The sequence below is a fragment of the Apis laboriosa genome, unplaced genomic scaffold (assembly GCF_014066325.1).
Source record: "Apis laboriosa isolate Shangri-la unplaced genomic scaffold, ASM1406632v1 scaffold105_cov147, whole genome shotgun sequence".
Lineage (NCBI taxonomy): Eukaryota > Metazoa > Arthropoda > Insecta > Hymenoptera > Apidae > Apis > Apis laboriosa.
In genome coordinates, this window is record NW_025220714.1 from 2,120,678 (window position 1) to 2,136,231 (window position 15,554).

General features: G+C 42.4%; 2 protein-coding genes and 2 non-coding genes across 4 annotated transcripts; all 4 read left to right on the top strand.

Annotated features, from left to right (window-relative positions):
* The first annotated feature begins 154 nt into the window (after positions 1-154).
* Trnar-ucu lies at positions 155-227 on the top strand. The gene has a single exon. It is a non-coding gene; the product is annotated as a tRNA-Arg (tRNA).
* A 1,429-nt stretch (positions 228-1,656) lies between these two features.
* Positions 1,657-15,203, top strand: LOC122710504. Its single transcript, XM_043928410.1, has 12 exons — positions 1,657-1,874; positions 2,954-3,144; positions 6,525-6,659; positions 7,126-7,219; positions 8,156-8,236; positions 11,159-11,331; positions 11,406-11,591; positions 11,741-11,896; positions 12,002-12,154; positions 13,917-14,178; positions 14,275-14,679; positions 14,798-15,203. The coding sequence occupies exons 3-12, from the start codon at positions 6,580-6,582 to the stop codon at positions 15,197-15,199; spliced, it is 1,992 nt and encodes a 663-aa protein (XP_043784345.1). The 5' UTR covers positions 1,657-1,874; positions 2,954-3,144; positions 6,525-6,579; the 3' UTR covers positions 15,200-15,203.
* On the top strand, positions 3,197-4,476 carry LOC122710514 (meiosis-specific nuclear structural protein 1-like). The gene has a single exon (XM_043928422.1). It carries the CDS (start codon positions 3,248-3,250, stop codon positions 4,445-4,447), a length of 1,200 nt encoding a protein of 399 aa, XP_043784357.1. The 5' UTR covers positions 3,197-3,247; the 3' UTR covers positions 4,448-4,476.
* Positions 6,306-6,378, top strand: Trnav-uac. Its single transcript has one exon. It is a non-coding gene; the product is annotated as a tRNA-Val (tRNA).
* Positions 15,204-15,554: the final 351 nt, after the last annotated feature.

Here is a 15,554-nt window from a genome sequence, read left to right on the forward strand (position 1 = left end):
CGAAAAACGTTCGATTAATCGATCGAAAAAATTAGCATCGATTTATTTAGAATACAAATAATTATAATCTCGAGTCTCGTTAATACGAATTACAGAGATGCGTAAAGACGAATCGTACTCATGAGATTTTGTCTAAACGAATACCGAGCATAAAGTCCCTTTGGCGCAGAGGATAGCGCGTTGGACTTCTAATCCAAAGGTCGCGGGTTCGATCCCCGCAAGGGATGATGTGTTTTGCATTCAGCGATGTCTGTCTTTCTCGACCGTGCGGAACCGTTATTATTTTTGAAAAAAATAATTACGCGTAATATTATCGAGAAAACGAGAAAAATATCTACTTTTCCTTTCTTTTACCGTTTCTTTTATCGTCGAGTAATATTACCAATTCGAAAATATTAATCGATAATATCCATTCTGTATATTTCGACGTTCAATTTTTTTTCTTTCTTCCTTTTTCTTCCTTTTCACGAAAAATTCGTTTTATAGGAGAATCTTTGATCTCGATCGAATCGAATTTTTAAATAAACAAATATTACGCTCGTACGATATATATTTCGATTCGTATTTCCTTCGAATAATTACATTAGCGAGAAAATTTGTTGAATCTATAGCTATCTCGTATCTCGAACGAGAAAAAAAGGAATTTAGGACACAGAATTTTCTATGTTCTCGTATTCTTTGTATATCGGCATTGAGCAGGGAATCGAAAGGGAAAATGTATGGATGGAAGAACTGGAGTAGAGGTTTTCAGGTCAGGTTAAGAAGCACTCGGTATTGGACCGAAATACGTAAACGTGTACAAGAAAGGAGTCGGATTTTATTCTCTCGAATAGCTCTAGTTGATCGATCGTTGTTAAATTAAAACTCGAACCTTTTGTTATCATTTATTGTCGTGATATCTCGAACCTTGTATCTGTTCGAACAATTAAAATAATAATACAAGCGAATTTTTATTTTCGTAATATCTCCAGAATAGAGAGAATTTTTTTCGAAAACTCGATTTCGAGCAACCATCAATTATATTCGTCTCTCCTCGTCGGTTTACAGGTTTCCGTGGCACACCTGTTCCTTCCAAACGTCTTGAAATTCGCCTACTCCACAATCCCTCAAATTATATATATATCCACGAAAGGAAAAATCAAGCTCGAAAATATTCTTGCAAAAACGATATAAATAAATCGTATACATAAATAAATATAGCACCAAAAAGAAAAGAAAAAAAAAAAATATGATAAAACAATATACTATATATATCGAGCAACAACGTTACGTTACGAAATAATTGAGACGTAATTCGAGCATGGGTGGTGCGAGAATTTGCACGCGTGGTGAAAGCGTGGAATCGTTTCCTCGTCGGAGGGAAAGAAAAAGAAAAAGAAAAAAAAAAGAGAGAAAAAGAGGACGCGACGTTACATTCGTGCGTACGTTTTATTTGGGAAAGGTGGCGTGGATGATGGTACGCGGCGGTTGGAAGGCAGGGTCGTAGGAAGTTACCTGGTGGGTTCAGCCGCGTCGAGCACGAGCCTATCGGAGGGATGGGTTTAAAGAGGCCGCGCAGCCGAGCCTCGTAGCTTCGGCCGGCGTGTGTGCCTCGACGCGGAAAGCCGGTTAGTCGGTCTCGATCCTGCGTGTCGTTCGTGCGTTTGTCCCGAACGTTTGCTTTCTGGCCTTCCCTTCCTTCCCTCCCATCCTTACTCCCCTCCTAATTTCGTTTCGCGATCCAGAAAAAAAATTCCATCTTCTCGTCGCTTTTTCAATTTGCAACACCTATCTCCTCCATCCTCGTGTGAAACTTTCCTCCACGAAAATTTTCAAGTGCGCGCACGTGGATAGGATTTGTAACTGTATATACCTTCGAGTCTGCGCGTCAAAGGGTATGTTTTTCAATGCGAATTCATAGAACTGCGCGCGCACCATGTATATATTTCGCTTCCAATCACAATTCGTGTAAAAGCGATAAACGTCGCGTTACGCGCGATGCGAGTTTTTTCTTTGCTTTGCTAAAGAGTGTGTGTGTGTGTATATGCGCAAGGTTAACGGAAATAGATCGGGGAAAAATAAGGTGTACGAGTTTACATGTAGAAAGTGTAACGTAACTCTGGATCGTGTTATCCTTCGCGTTTTCAACTACGCCATGGTTACGTATACGCGCGTAAGAGACGTCGATAATGAGAATATTGAAAGGATAACGAGCGTAACGAAGGAAGGAAGGAAATTGGAGAGAATTTCGTTTAATGTGCAGTCAAAATCGATCGTATTTTTTCTTTCCCAAAATCTCTCTAAAACTCGTATTCCATCTATCCGCGATTCTTTTCTAAACGAAAATACATTTTCTAATTCATTTTCTTAGAAAATTCTTAAAATTTAATTTTTTAATTTTTCTTTAAAATTTAATCTTTTTTTAATTTTCTTAAAATTCATTTTCTTTTACTAAACAAAATACAAATTCTTGTACGAAACACGTAAGGTTTTTCGATTGCGCTTGATTCATATTACATTCCGTATCGACGAATCTCGATTAATCTTCGTGATATTTTTCCCATGATGTGGCAACGCAGCGCGGTTTCTGGAATTTTGATACTTCGCGCAAGAATAGGATTTCGATAACGAATGTGTAATAAGGATGGAACAAGGGAGGGATGAAGAGAGAGAGAGAGAGAGAGAGAGAGAGAGNAGAGAGAGAGAGAGAGAGAGAGAGAGAGAGAGAGAGAGAGAGAGAGAGAGAGAATAGAATGGATTTACACGGGAGTCGCGCGAATAAATTTGAACTGACCCAAATTATCCGTGCGAAGATTCCCAAAGCGTAATCAAGTCCCGTAAGGAAAAGCGAATGAAATATACCGTTAATTCGAGAGATTTTAATTTTAAAATCCCGCGTAATTTTAAAATTTCGCTCGCTCACAATGCAAATGTCCGCTTTCTCGCATAGCGAATCAGGTATTTTTTGTTACAGAATTCACTAGCCGTTGCGACATTATCCGTAACATCATAAATCGAATCGATCGCCTCGACACGAAACAACGGAAGGAAACGTGCGATTGAAAGTATATAAACGACAAACTCCAATCTCATCCCGCGTTTGACACGTCACATCGTTTTTCTCCGAGAAATAATTTAACAGCGCACCGTGGTTCGCGAAAAAACGTACGTCTTTATTTATATATATATATATATACAAATTGAAAGAGGCTGCCAACTCGTGGAGAAAAGATCGTGGGGAATTGGAGGATTATTATCGAGATTAGGGATGGAGAGAGGGGGGTGGACGGACGCGGACGAGGCAAGGAGGTGGGTGGCGAAATTGAGACGGAGCGGTCGAAATCGCGAGTCGTACGACGAGGTGGTGGAGTTGGAGGCGAAATTGCGCGCCGCGTACGTAGCGAAGGAGTTGGAGGTGCAAATTTTGGAAAGGGAGGCGGAGCGGTACGCGGCCGAGATGAAGGAGCGACGGGCCGCGGAATCGATGCGATCGGAGGGGAGAGCGATGGCGAAGGAGGAGGCTCGCGAAAGGTGGAAAAATGTGGAAGATCGGGAACGTTATAGGAAAGAGCTGATGGATCAGATGGAAGGGAAGAAGGAGGAGAGGAGGTTGAGGATGGAGGAGGAGAGGTGGGAGAGGGAGGTTTTGAGAGAGGTGGACAGAGCGAGGGAGGAGCGCGAAAGATCGGAAAGGTCGGGGAGGAGGAAGGAGATGGGCGAGATCGCGAGCCGAGAGCGTTTCGTTGTTTCGGAGATGAGGCGGCTTCGGGGGGAGGAGGAGAGGGAGGCCGAGGCGGCGAGACGTCGCGAGGAAGAGGAGTACTGGTGGGAAGTGGGCGAGAGGAGGAGGAGAGCGGAGGAATCGCGGATAGCGGAGCTACGCGAGAGAGAATCGATGAGGAGAAAAATCGCGGACGCGTTGATCGATGCGGAGGATAGGAAGCGGGAGAGGGAGGCGTTGCTGGCCGAACTGATAACCGAAGACGTCAAGTTGGAGTTGTCGATGAAGGAGGAGGAAGAGGAGACGGAGAGGGAAAGGAGGAAGGAGGAGTTGGCGGCCGATTTGAAGGAGCAAATAGTTTTCACGGAGCGATGCAAGCTAAGATTCGTGGAGCGAGACAGGGAGTTCGCGGAAGAAGTCATGAGAAGAATAAAGGAGGACGAGAAGATTGGGAGATTGAGCGCGGAGGCTAGGCGAAGGGCGCAACTGCGATATCGAGACGAGTTGAATCGATTGATCGAGATTCGGCGTAAAATTCGAGAGGAGGAGATTTGGAGGAAGAAGCGAGCCCTGGAGGAGGAGAAGGAGCGTGAAAAAATGAGATCGGATCGCGATAAGGAGGAGAGGAAACGATTGTTGGAGAAACACGCGCCGAACGTCGCTAATTTTATCGATAAAATCCCTCTTTCCGAAGAGGAACGAGAGACGATCGAACGAATGCAAACAAACGCAGACCCGTGTCAATAAATACGTAATAAACGTAAATATTTTCGAAATTTTTTGCAATTTATTCCCGTACGACGTACTATTGTATCTTGTATATATACTTAAATACGCGAATATATCGTCTGATAAATAATAATTCTCGTACAATATCTCGAAACTACGAACGCGTGCCTATTACATCTCCTTCGAAAAAAACATCGCGATTATTCGATTACGATATCGATGAAACGCGAAATTTTCTTTAAAATTTTCTCTCGATTCGCTCATCTGGAAAAGAAAAAAACATAAACAATGTATCTTTCGTTCGCGACGAACGTTTACATATACGTCTTTCCTTCTTCGAAAGAATTCCGATTCGATCGATAAAACTCTCTTAACGAGAGTTGCAACGACTCGAATAACGATAGAAGTTGAAACGCGTTCTCCATCTTTCGATTAATTCCCTTCGAAACACGGATGTAAAACTCGTCAAACTATCCAGAGAGGAAGCCGGTTTAATACATAGTTTTATAAATTCTATCGATCGTCGTATTTTCTTCTTCGAAACTCGATTTCGCTTTCCGATCGATTTTATCAATCTTGTCGATCGGTATTATCGCGTACGTTTTCTTCAAACTCTTGCTCGAAGTCTAATTTTCACAGTACGATTGAGAGAAAAGGATCGCAACTCGTCCTACCTCTCTCGTATTATCCGCTCGATCGGTATACGATAAATATAATATATATATATTACAGCATTCATCCATCGTAACGCGTTTCGACGTTATCGCGTTTCATCTACGAAATGAAATACCGAGAACTGCTACTGTGTAACCTATGCACAGTTATTCACGTTATACACGGTACGAAACAACGTACGTTTCAATACCGTAAGTCGCTGTTACACTCGCGTGTTTTTTCGACTTTTTTTTCTCGTCTCTTTATACGGCCATTTTAACGCGTTATCTCACGTTTGAGAATCGTCCCATTATTCCTCTCTAAATGTACAACGCAAAGCGAAAGCACTCGGGATTACAAAGGACGAAATAGGGTAGAATAACGATGCACACCTGACAACCATCTGTGCTCGTCATCCTCTGGGGTATATACGCTATACCGTATCAACCCATGCGTATCGTTCAAATTCAACCGACACGACGGTTGAAACTATTAAACGCGCGCTCTTTGGTTTCAAACTTCTATATATACGTACGTACGTGCATACATATATACATCCTTCCGAATGAAAATGAAATGAATGAAAATAGTGAGTTGCTCATCGCGCGTGAACGAGGTATCGAGGTAAACGTTCGAGATTGATCTGAAAAATTATATATACGTATGCTATTAACTGCATCGTATATTTCGATTTCTTCCATCTCATTCGCTCCTCCGAATTCGTCTAGACGTCGTCGAATGCGTTTATATACACTTACGTACGCGCTATCGCAGTGGGCGAAGGAATGAACTTTCTCGCGCATAATATATGCGGAGATCGAGCAGCCATTACGGAACGTTACTTAACACATTTACGAATATTACTCGCGACGCGTTTCTTCGATCGATCGTGACGCGTGGGTTCATCGAAACCGGCCTGGCGCCTCTCCAACTCCCTCCTCCATTCATATCCATATCGTGTAACTTGCAATTTTTTTTTTTTTATTAACGAGCGATAATAATAAAAAGAGAAAAAAAACAATTCCACTTTCGTAATGTAATTATTATCCACGCTTTCCGCTATTTATATCGCGACGAGTGGATAACGCACGATGAATAATTTACTCGTTACGCGTAATATTAACACTTTTTTTTTTCTTTTTTTTTTTTTTTTCTTATAACGGTACAATCAACCGCGGTGATACGCGCGCGATTTTTGAAATAAACGTCGACGGGTTATCGAGGTTCCGTGGTGTAGTGGTTATCACGTCTGCTTTACACGCAGAAGATCACCGGTTCGATTCCGGTCGGAACCATTTAATTTTTACTTATTTTATGAAACTCGTGTACGTGCAAATATTTTTCGTGCAAAGTTAAAAAGTTTAAAAGAGAGAGAGAGAGAGAGAGAGTGAGAAAATAAGAAAAGCAACAAGAGATGATGTTGTTTCCTCTTTTGTTTCAGATGTCAACGCAACGAGGAAATTAACGTAGGTTGAAATGTTGGTGTTGACATCGCTATGAACGAGAGCCGGTGCTACGTCGATTCGGCCGTGCTCGCTGAACATCAACCGTTCAACCGGAATGGGAAGGCACTCAGGTGCGATTATCCTAAACGCGCCCTATACCTATATCCTACTTACATTATACGCGTTTAATCGTTCAACGCGACAACGATTGATGGAGATCGATCTTTTAAACGATTTCTCCCATATTCGGATCCAAAATATACAACGAGAACGAACGATTTTTTTCGTTTCGAAATAAACAACGAAACGAGAACAACGAGGTGAGAAAAAGAGGCAGGTGTAGCGGAACGAGCAACTCGGGACAAAATTGCTGGACTCGTAACCGTTTCGACGACGCGAGACCAAGCGTTATCGTGACGCAAATCACCCCCTCTTTGCTCTCTCCTTCCTGTGCACGCTACATCGTCGTTCGCGCTAAAAATTTCCCTCCGTAAACCGTTTCCTAAAATTACGAGAATATAAACACTCTCTTCCTTATATAAAAAAAAAAAGGAAAAATCTCGAGAGATTAATCGGAGTTTTTCGTTTCGTTTCAAGGGGATCGAAGAAGAGCGTATTGTTCTACACGACCGATTGCGGGGACGGGAAAGAAGATCTCGGGCACAAGCTTCAGCAAAGATCCGTCTCTCTGGTAAGTCGAATGAAAAGGATCACGCACGACACATGCGCGAGCGCACCCTCGATCGACGAACTACGAAATTCGAGAAACGGGAGGGGAGGGGAGGGGGGACCGAACGACTAAGCGAGAAGAATTCGATGTAGCGAGGCGTGTAGCGGCGAGAATCGGCGAGCAAACCGTGAAATAGTAATTCTCGCGAGTCCTACGATCGACCCTTTCGAGTCATTTCTTGGCTTGGGTCGTTACACGCGCGTGCGCGCATGCGCGCGCACACACTCGCGACACCTATCGCGTTCGCCTGGGGGCCCTCGGCCGACTAGAAAACCGTCAGACACGCGTCTCTTTCTAAATTTGTATATATTTAAAATCGCTTCGTTCCTCTTCTCGGCATCGAACACGCATTAACCACGCTTTCGTAACTTTCTATCGTGTTCGACGTTACTTCCCGACTCGAGAGAATCGTTGACTTACCCGTCATTCGTAATATGATCTATATCGACGTGTAATACATCTCGGGGAAAAGTTTTTCCGGCCATCTTCCCGTCGGAGATCGCTCAAACTCAAACTTTTACTACTACGTAAGAGTAGTACGTAAGTGGAGGGGGGAAAGAAAAGAACGCGTTCGATCGAAAAGAAGATCGTAATCGTATTATAATTGACGAAGGAGGGAAAACGATCGAAGTTGAATCGAAGAATATACATCGTTCATCGACGAGAGATAATTATTCGTTGTCCGCGTAGCGGTGAGAACTCGTCATCTCGTAAAAAAATGTTGCGAGTATACCACGGGTATTATTTTACCTCGAAGACTCACGAAGGACTCACGAATGCCGATCGTAACAGGAAAACCACGATCCCCTATATATGTATACGCGATACGAAATACCTGACGTCGAATCGACGATTTCTTTCGCGAAAAATAATAACGAATTTTACTTGATTTCCTAGACTGCTCTACACACTGGAAATGGGACGCAACAGCAATTTCTAGAACCAAGAATGGCGCAACTGGAGACGTTGGAGGCGAAGGTAAATCCGATTAACAAAAATTACGGATTAATCGTAAAACGCGTTAATTTTCTAAGCAAGATCTCTTTAAAACGGAATTTTATTCGTTTATTCGTTCGGTTTAGAACGATTCTCGATTCTACGGCCGCGATTATCATTCTCTCTCGGAAAAGTTTTGTTTCGAAGGGTTCGTATAAAAAGATACGGTGTAGTTTTAACCGTAGCATCCCGACACGACGGAAGAAAGTCGATGTTTCGCGGTTATTGGCGGGTTTGCAATAGCCCCCCAGCTTTTTAAGCCTGTCCAACCAGTGATTTATATGCAGATGCATGAACCAAACTGTGTTTCGTTCAGGGGCCCTTCACTCGCCAGTTTCGGCCCCGGAGAGGCCGTGCGCGCGTGCGCCTCCCATTAAAACTGCCCCAAGTCCACACATAGACGCACAGACACACACGGACTCGCAGTGGCGCAGCATTCTCCAAAATCACTTTTTTCTTCGTATCGTCCACCCGGTCCTGGCGATCATAGATTCGAATCGAAAAATAACGTAAGAGTAAATAATAAAATAAAGGAGCGTTTCAATCGCTACTTTTCTCTTTCTTCATCGATTCGAATGCCTCGCTTACAGAATGAAAAGAAAAGAAAAGAAAAGAAATGGTTGGCGTCCGTACATCGCGTACCTTTTCATCGTCCCTCTGCTCTCGCCTTTACAACAGGTATATTTTCTTAATCCCGTTCTCGAGGCGCGATTAATGCGCGTTGTCGGATTCATCGACTTCCTCGACCATTCGGATGTTTACGCCCGAGCGGACCAGCGGCCGAGTCCTGTTTTGCCATCGACTCGAAGGGAAAAGCAAAACTAAAGAAAGAAAGAAAGGAAAAAAGAAAAAGGAGCACGCTACACCGCACGCTCCAGCCTCGAATAACGAATCTATCTCCCTCTGTCTCGACGCACTTTGCCTTCGAAACGAGGAGAAGAAAATAATACAACTCGAGACAGAATTTTTACAAACGCGCCGGTTAAAAATCGTTGACACCCAAAGCTTTCGCTTTACCCTCTTAACCGCGTCGAGAGAAAATCGCTAGAAAATGTTGAAAAGGTAGACTATGGTACGCCCTTGGCTCGAAACGCTCGCAGACAGATCTGGTCAGCGAGATTGCGGATCCAGGAGTCAGTGCCCTTTACGCCGTCCGAACGCCGATACTCCAAGGAGATTTCGTCTTCTTAACATTGTCCTCTCGCGAATTTCTCGTTTTTCAAGAACCTTCCAGGAAAATAATAATCTCGCTCCTCTTCGATGATATCCGGTAGATAAGAAAGTGAACTATCAAACGTACGGGCAAAAGAATTGATCAAACGGCAACAGTAAAAACGAGCATAATAAATTAAAATACGAAACTCCATTTCGTTCTGTTCGGTATGGCTATCGCGGAAGAGGAGGATGGCAGGATCTCCGTGCGATTTCGATAAAAAATTGACGGAACGTCGGAGACAGGGCTCCCTCTTTCATTCGGAGGAGGGGAGAGGATTGTTAGGATTCGCAGCGTTCCCTTCCTATCTCACCCCCTCTTGCACGCGTCGAGTTCCATTTTTTTTTTCCTTCCCCGAGATAAAAATAACCCCTTCTTTCGTCAATATTATCCTTCCATTATCGTTACGCGGATAACGTTCTAATTATTTTCACGCTCCTCTTTTACGTATTCTTATATTACGTGTATATATATATACAGGATAATTCAGATAAAAAGAATAAGAATACGGTTCGTCGATACACATAAAATTTTATCTTAAACGTATTGGCTTACGTTTGACAGCGTGCCGTTGTCGGAAAGTGACGCGTTTATGGAAAAAGAGGTATTTTACGGTAGTTGTACCGAAAGCCTTGAACTCGGATTGCCTTTTGTTTTCTATTACCGTATATACGTACGCGTACGCGCAATAATAAAACCCGTGCGCGAGTACTTTCCGCGATTTTGCTCGAACGCGAGAAATTTCATCGAACGACGACTTTAATAATCAAATTTTATTATGTTAAATAATTATTCGTACCGTTTTGCAAAACGCGCGCCCGTAATTGCCGTATACACAAATTTCCCCTTTATTATTTTTCATCGTACGCCCGCGCTGCTTCCTTTTCCCCGAATTGAAATAATTTTTAATTCTCGAACGTTCTTCCGGAGAGACAATGAAACGATCGAGAGAAGATGGTTGTTAAAATTAATAATCCGCTCTTTTCGTTATTACTCCTCGTATCTTTTGTCAATACGAAAGACATATTTATACGGGTATCTTTTAGAGAGAGAGAGAGAGAGAGAGAGAGTTTTCAATTCGTTTCGTTCGAAGCTTGGATCGGAACGAAATAATAGGATCCTACTTTTATCCTCGTAACCGTGAGTCTCGATGGAAGATAATCGGTTTTGGCGCGAAGAGAGAAGTTGTGTTGGAAGACGGCGCAAACGGACGAGGACACGAATCCGTTTCCTTCAGCAGGATTCCAAACCTTTCTCTCGAACACTTTTCCATTTCAAGGAGGTATTTTAAATTTAATTAACACGGGATAGTTGCGAGACGGATGGAAAGAAAGGATTCGGTTTGGAATGTTTGGGAGGATATTTCGCGGTGGTGCGGCGGTCGCGTGGGACACAGCGGGCGCGCAAGGTCTCCCGTATCGCATCCTTCTTCCCGCCGCGCAGTCAAGGCCGACATTGACCTTCTCCGTGTCGTGTGTGCACGACCAGGGGGACCAAGCGCTGCTTTCTCAAGGACCATCGAGTAGTCCCCCGAGTCGTGTGCAGTACCGATGCGCCAGTCCATTAAGATCCACGCATTCCGTTCCATGCGTTTCACCGTCCCGCTCCGACTCGTCCCGTCGAGCCGCGTATCCGCGTATCCGTGATTCCTCGAATTTTTCCCCCCTTCTTTTTTTCTTCTACTGCTCCAGATGGCCAGTATAGAAGTGTCGTTGTCGACCACGACGCCGAGAAGAAAGAAAGGTGGAAGTATTTCCGGTGGGTTAACGTCCCCTGCCGGCCCCCATCGAAACTCCAGGGACCATTACAAGGAGTTGGACGCCCTTAGGGTCGCGCTGCGCGACAAGGAGAATATCATTCAAACGTGAGAGGATCGCTCTCTTCGCGAAAGAGAGAATACAAGGGATAAATAAACGGTGTTGAATAAACGTTTTTCAGGTTGAAAGGGCAACTGTGCAACACGCTGACCAACAGATTGGCACTGCGCAACGGTGGCCCGCCTTTGACCGAAGCGGACCGAAAGGCGACCGAAGAACGGCTTCAAAGGTTGCGTCGGGACGCGGATAACAAACGATTAGCGATCAAGAATTTAAAATTGGCCTTGGAACGGCTGGATATCACCGAGTAAGTGATGAACCGCGTATCGAAAAACAAGCTGCGTACGATTTTCAAATTTCTCTTCGTCGTTTTTTCTTCTCCTTCTTCTTCTTCTTCTTCTTCTTCTTCTTCTTCTTCTTCTTCTTCTTCTTTTTCTTCTTCCTCGTTTGCCGCAGCAATATCGACGTTCGGATTCAACAAGCCGAGTTGGAGTACAGACTTGGACGCGAGGAACTCGAGCTTTTGACGCTTCGAGAGGAGAGCAGAGCCCTTCAGGCCGCCTTGGAATTGGCGGAGACCCAGGAAAAGCAAAAAAACGATACGATATTTAGGTATATATATACATATATATACACGTATATACACACGTTTGAAAACGAATCGGGACGAATTATCCCCCGCGATGTATACACGCGAGACGTTTCTTGTGATCGCAGTTGCATCTCTGGCTCCGCTCAAGCGACGATCCACGCGGTGGAAGTTAGCGCAGATCCGAAAAGTCCCCGTTTCGGAGCCGGGCCGAGAGAGGACACGCCCGGCTTGTACGTCGATTGGGCGGTCGAGGATTCCGGATTGTGCAAGGGGGATAGGTATACGCCACCTATTTCCTTCTCCTCCTCCTCGAATAAAGAAACCACAAAAAGAAAAAAGATTAATCCTTTGCTCTCCGCCACCATTTGGATTGATACCAATATTATTATAATATATTATATATATTATACACAATCGTATTATAACATATATACATTATAATAATATTAATCCTTTGCTCTCGGTCATCACTCGAGTTAATGCCGTGACTCCAGTGGTCACTCTCTGACACCATTTGGATTGATGCGGCAAATATTATTATATTATAGTAATTATATATAGTATATATATAATATATATATTATATATATTATAGTATATTATATATAGTATTGTTATAATATATATATCTTTGGATTGATGCAGCAAATATTATTATATTATAGTAATTATATATAGTATATATATAATATATATATTATATATATTATAGTATATTATATATAGTATTGTTATAATATATATATCTTTGGATTGATGCAGCAAATATTATTATATTATAGTAATTATATATAGTATATATATAATATATATTATATATATTTTAGTATATTATATATAGTATTATTATAATATATATATCTTTGGATTGATGCAGCAAATATTATATTATAGTAATTATATATTATAGTATATTATATATAGTATTATTATAATATATATATCTTTGGATTGATGCAGCAAATATTATTATATTATAGTAATTATATATTATAATATATTATATATAGTATTATTATAATATATATATTATAATAATATTAACCCTTTGCTCTCCAACGATGACTCTCCGGCATCATTTGGATTTTGATGCGGCAAATATTATTATAATATATTATAGTAATTATATATTATAGTATATTATATTTATTATATATATAATATTATTAGTATTATTATAATATATATATTATTTGTTCTCCAACGGTGCTCTCCAGCTTCAATATCGCTTCATAAATAGGTTCCTAAGCTCTTTACGTGTAATCTTATCTTATGAGTAATTATCTTATGGTAATCTTATGAGACCACCGAACGCACCGAATGCGCGTCTAAATCTGGAGTTGCTGGTTCGACCGAGCGAAACAGGCGTGGAATGCGAAGAGTTAAAAACGTTTCTGGTCTCCTTGCTTTTCCACAACGGTATCATCATCTCCCTAAGCTCAGATTCTTTGCTTATAATAAAACCACCGCCAATTAAGCAAAGTCAGATCACAAGCGCAGGCGGAAAAAAAAAAAAGAGGATCGTGTTTTTCCTGTCGGGGAGAGGAGAGGAGAAGACGGTGATTTCACAACGGATGGGCAAAACTAGAGGAGAAGGGGAAAATTTGTTTGGGAACAAAGGTGGGAAGGAGGAGAGTAAGCGAATAGGGAAATAGAAATGGGAAGGACGAAGAGGAAGAAACGCAGCCGGTCGCAACGTAAGCCGGGCTAGCTATCGGCGCTATAACAATGGAGCAATCTTGGCATTTGGTTCCCAACGGGGTCACCGTAGCGTGAACGAGGGCCGGAAGTCCGCCGAGTACCCTCGCTAATTGCACCTACGACTTCGCATGACCCCCACGTTTCCTCCTTCCTCCCCACCTCCTCCCGCCACCATTTCTTATTTCTTATTTCTATCTTCTTAACTGTGCGTAACTTGAAAATGTAACGTAGCGAGCTTGCTCCTTCTCTTTTTTCTTTTAATCGAAGTGATTTTTCTTTTATCCGATAACGAATAACAATTAAAAAGAGTCTTATCGTGCGAAACGATTGTTTGTTTAGAATCTTGGAAGTGAACGGAAAACTCGTGGTGGGAGCGGGGAGGAGCGATTTGGCAAGGCTGTTGGCCGTGGCGCCCGACGCCGCGCAAATCGTCGTACTTCGAAAGGGCGAATCCCTCGCGGCGCTCCGCACTCTTAGATCCGATAATCTTAGATTGACCCATAGGATCGGTTATCTGGAGGAGCAGGTCAGGGATCTTCTCGCACCGAGCAGATCCGAGGTCCCCGCGGATCCTCCACCGACCCGTCAAGAACAAGTCCAGGTAACGTCCTTTTCCTTTTTTTAAATAATAATATAAATATAACTCTTGTTATAAGAGTCTCTCTCTTTCCCGTTTTTCACGTTCATTCTTGTTTAGGTTTTTCAAAAAGGGCCGCAGGTAACTGCGCTAGTCGCAAATCTACCCGGTCTCAATATAAGAAATTCGATGGAGTTGCGGCAGAGTTTACCGACGGTAAGAAATAGGCATAGCGATCATTCGAAACGTTCGATAGACGTGAAAATTTCGAACGAGCTTGATTCCTCGTTGGTTAGCGTTTCCAACGGTCATCACAAATCGCGAACTAAACAAAAACATCAAGGATCCTCGGTAACTGGATCAACCGCGAGTTTAGATTGCAAGGAGGCGCACGTTTCGTCGCAGCAACGTAGGAGACCACCGCGAGTCGAATCGGCCATGGAACACTTGTCTAACAATCGAAAAAATTCGTCTCGAGTACAACCGTTGGACTTTGATTCCGAACCAACCTATTATCGACTGCAGGTAATTTTCCATACGTAATTTTCGATCCATTCTCTCTTTTATCGTATCGTTGCTGGATTTAAGGGAGATAAAAACCCCCTCCTTTTCTTTTTTTAACATCTCCTTTCGTTCGTTTCAGGATTCTCAATCGCGAACGTCGGAGAATTCCGACGTATCAGTGGCGTATAGTTCCCAAGAATCGAAATCTCGTCCGGCACCGCCGAAAAAACCGCTTCGATTATCCTTGCATCGTGCGGCTAGTCTTCAATCCGTGGAAAGCGCGCCACCAGCTACGCTTCACGACGTGGTGAAAAAACCGATAAAGAGAAATCACAAAAGTGACCCATCACCGTTGGAAAAAAGTGTTCGAGCGGAATCGAACGGAGAAGCGAATAATCAAACGGAAGAATCGTACACTAACGCGTCTCAACCCCCACCAAGGACACCTTCCAGAGCGGAATCTTGTCAGAGCGCGTTACGATGGCCTTCTCCTAAACCGAGACCTCATTTAACATCTGTCACCATGGAAAAGTGGTGTTAGAAAATAAAAAACTAAAACTCGAATATAACGATCCATCCTTTAACGTCATCTTCGATCTTATTCCAAGACGGATCACAGACAATTTCTATACGATGTGTAAATAATATTTTTAAACTTTTTTTAACGCGAATTTTACGCGAAAAGACTGAACTTACATTTTGAATTTGTTGATCGTTCGTACGTTTTTTTTTTTTTTTATATATATATATATATATATAATATTTTTCTCTTTTAAATTTCACGTTTTTGAAAAACGATAATTCAATAAAGTATTCCATTGTACACGTTATTATCTCGAATTACGATCGTTTAAATCGATCGATTAACGTTGAACAAATTGTATTTCGTACAAAAT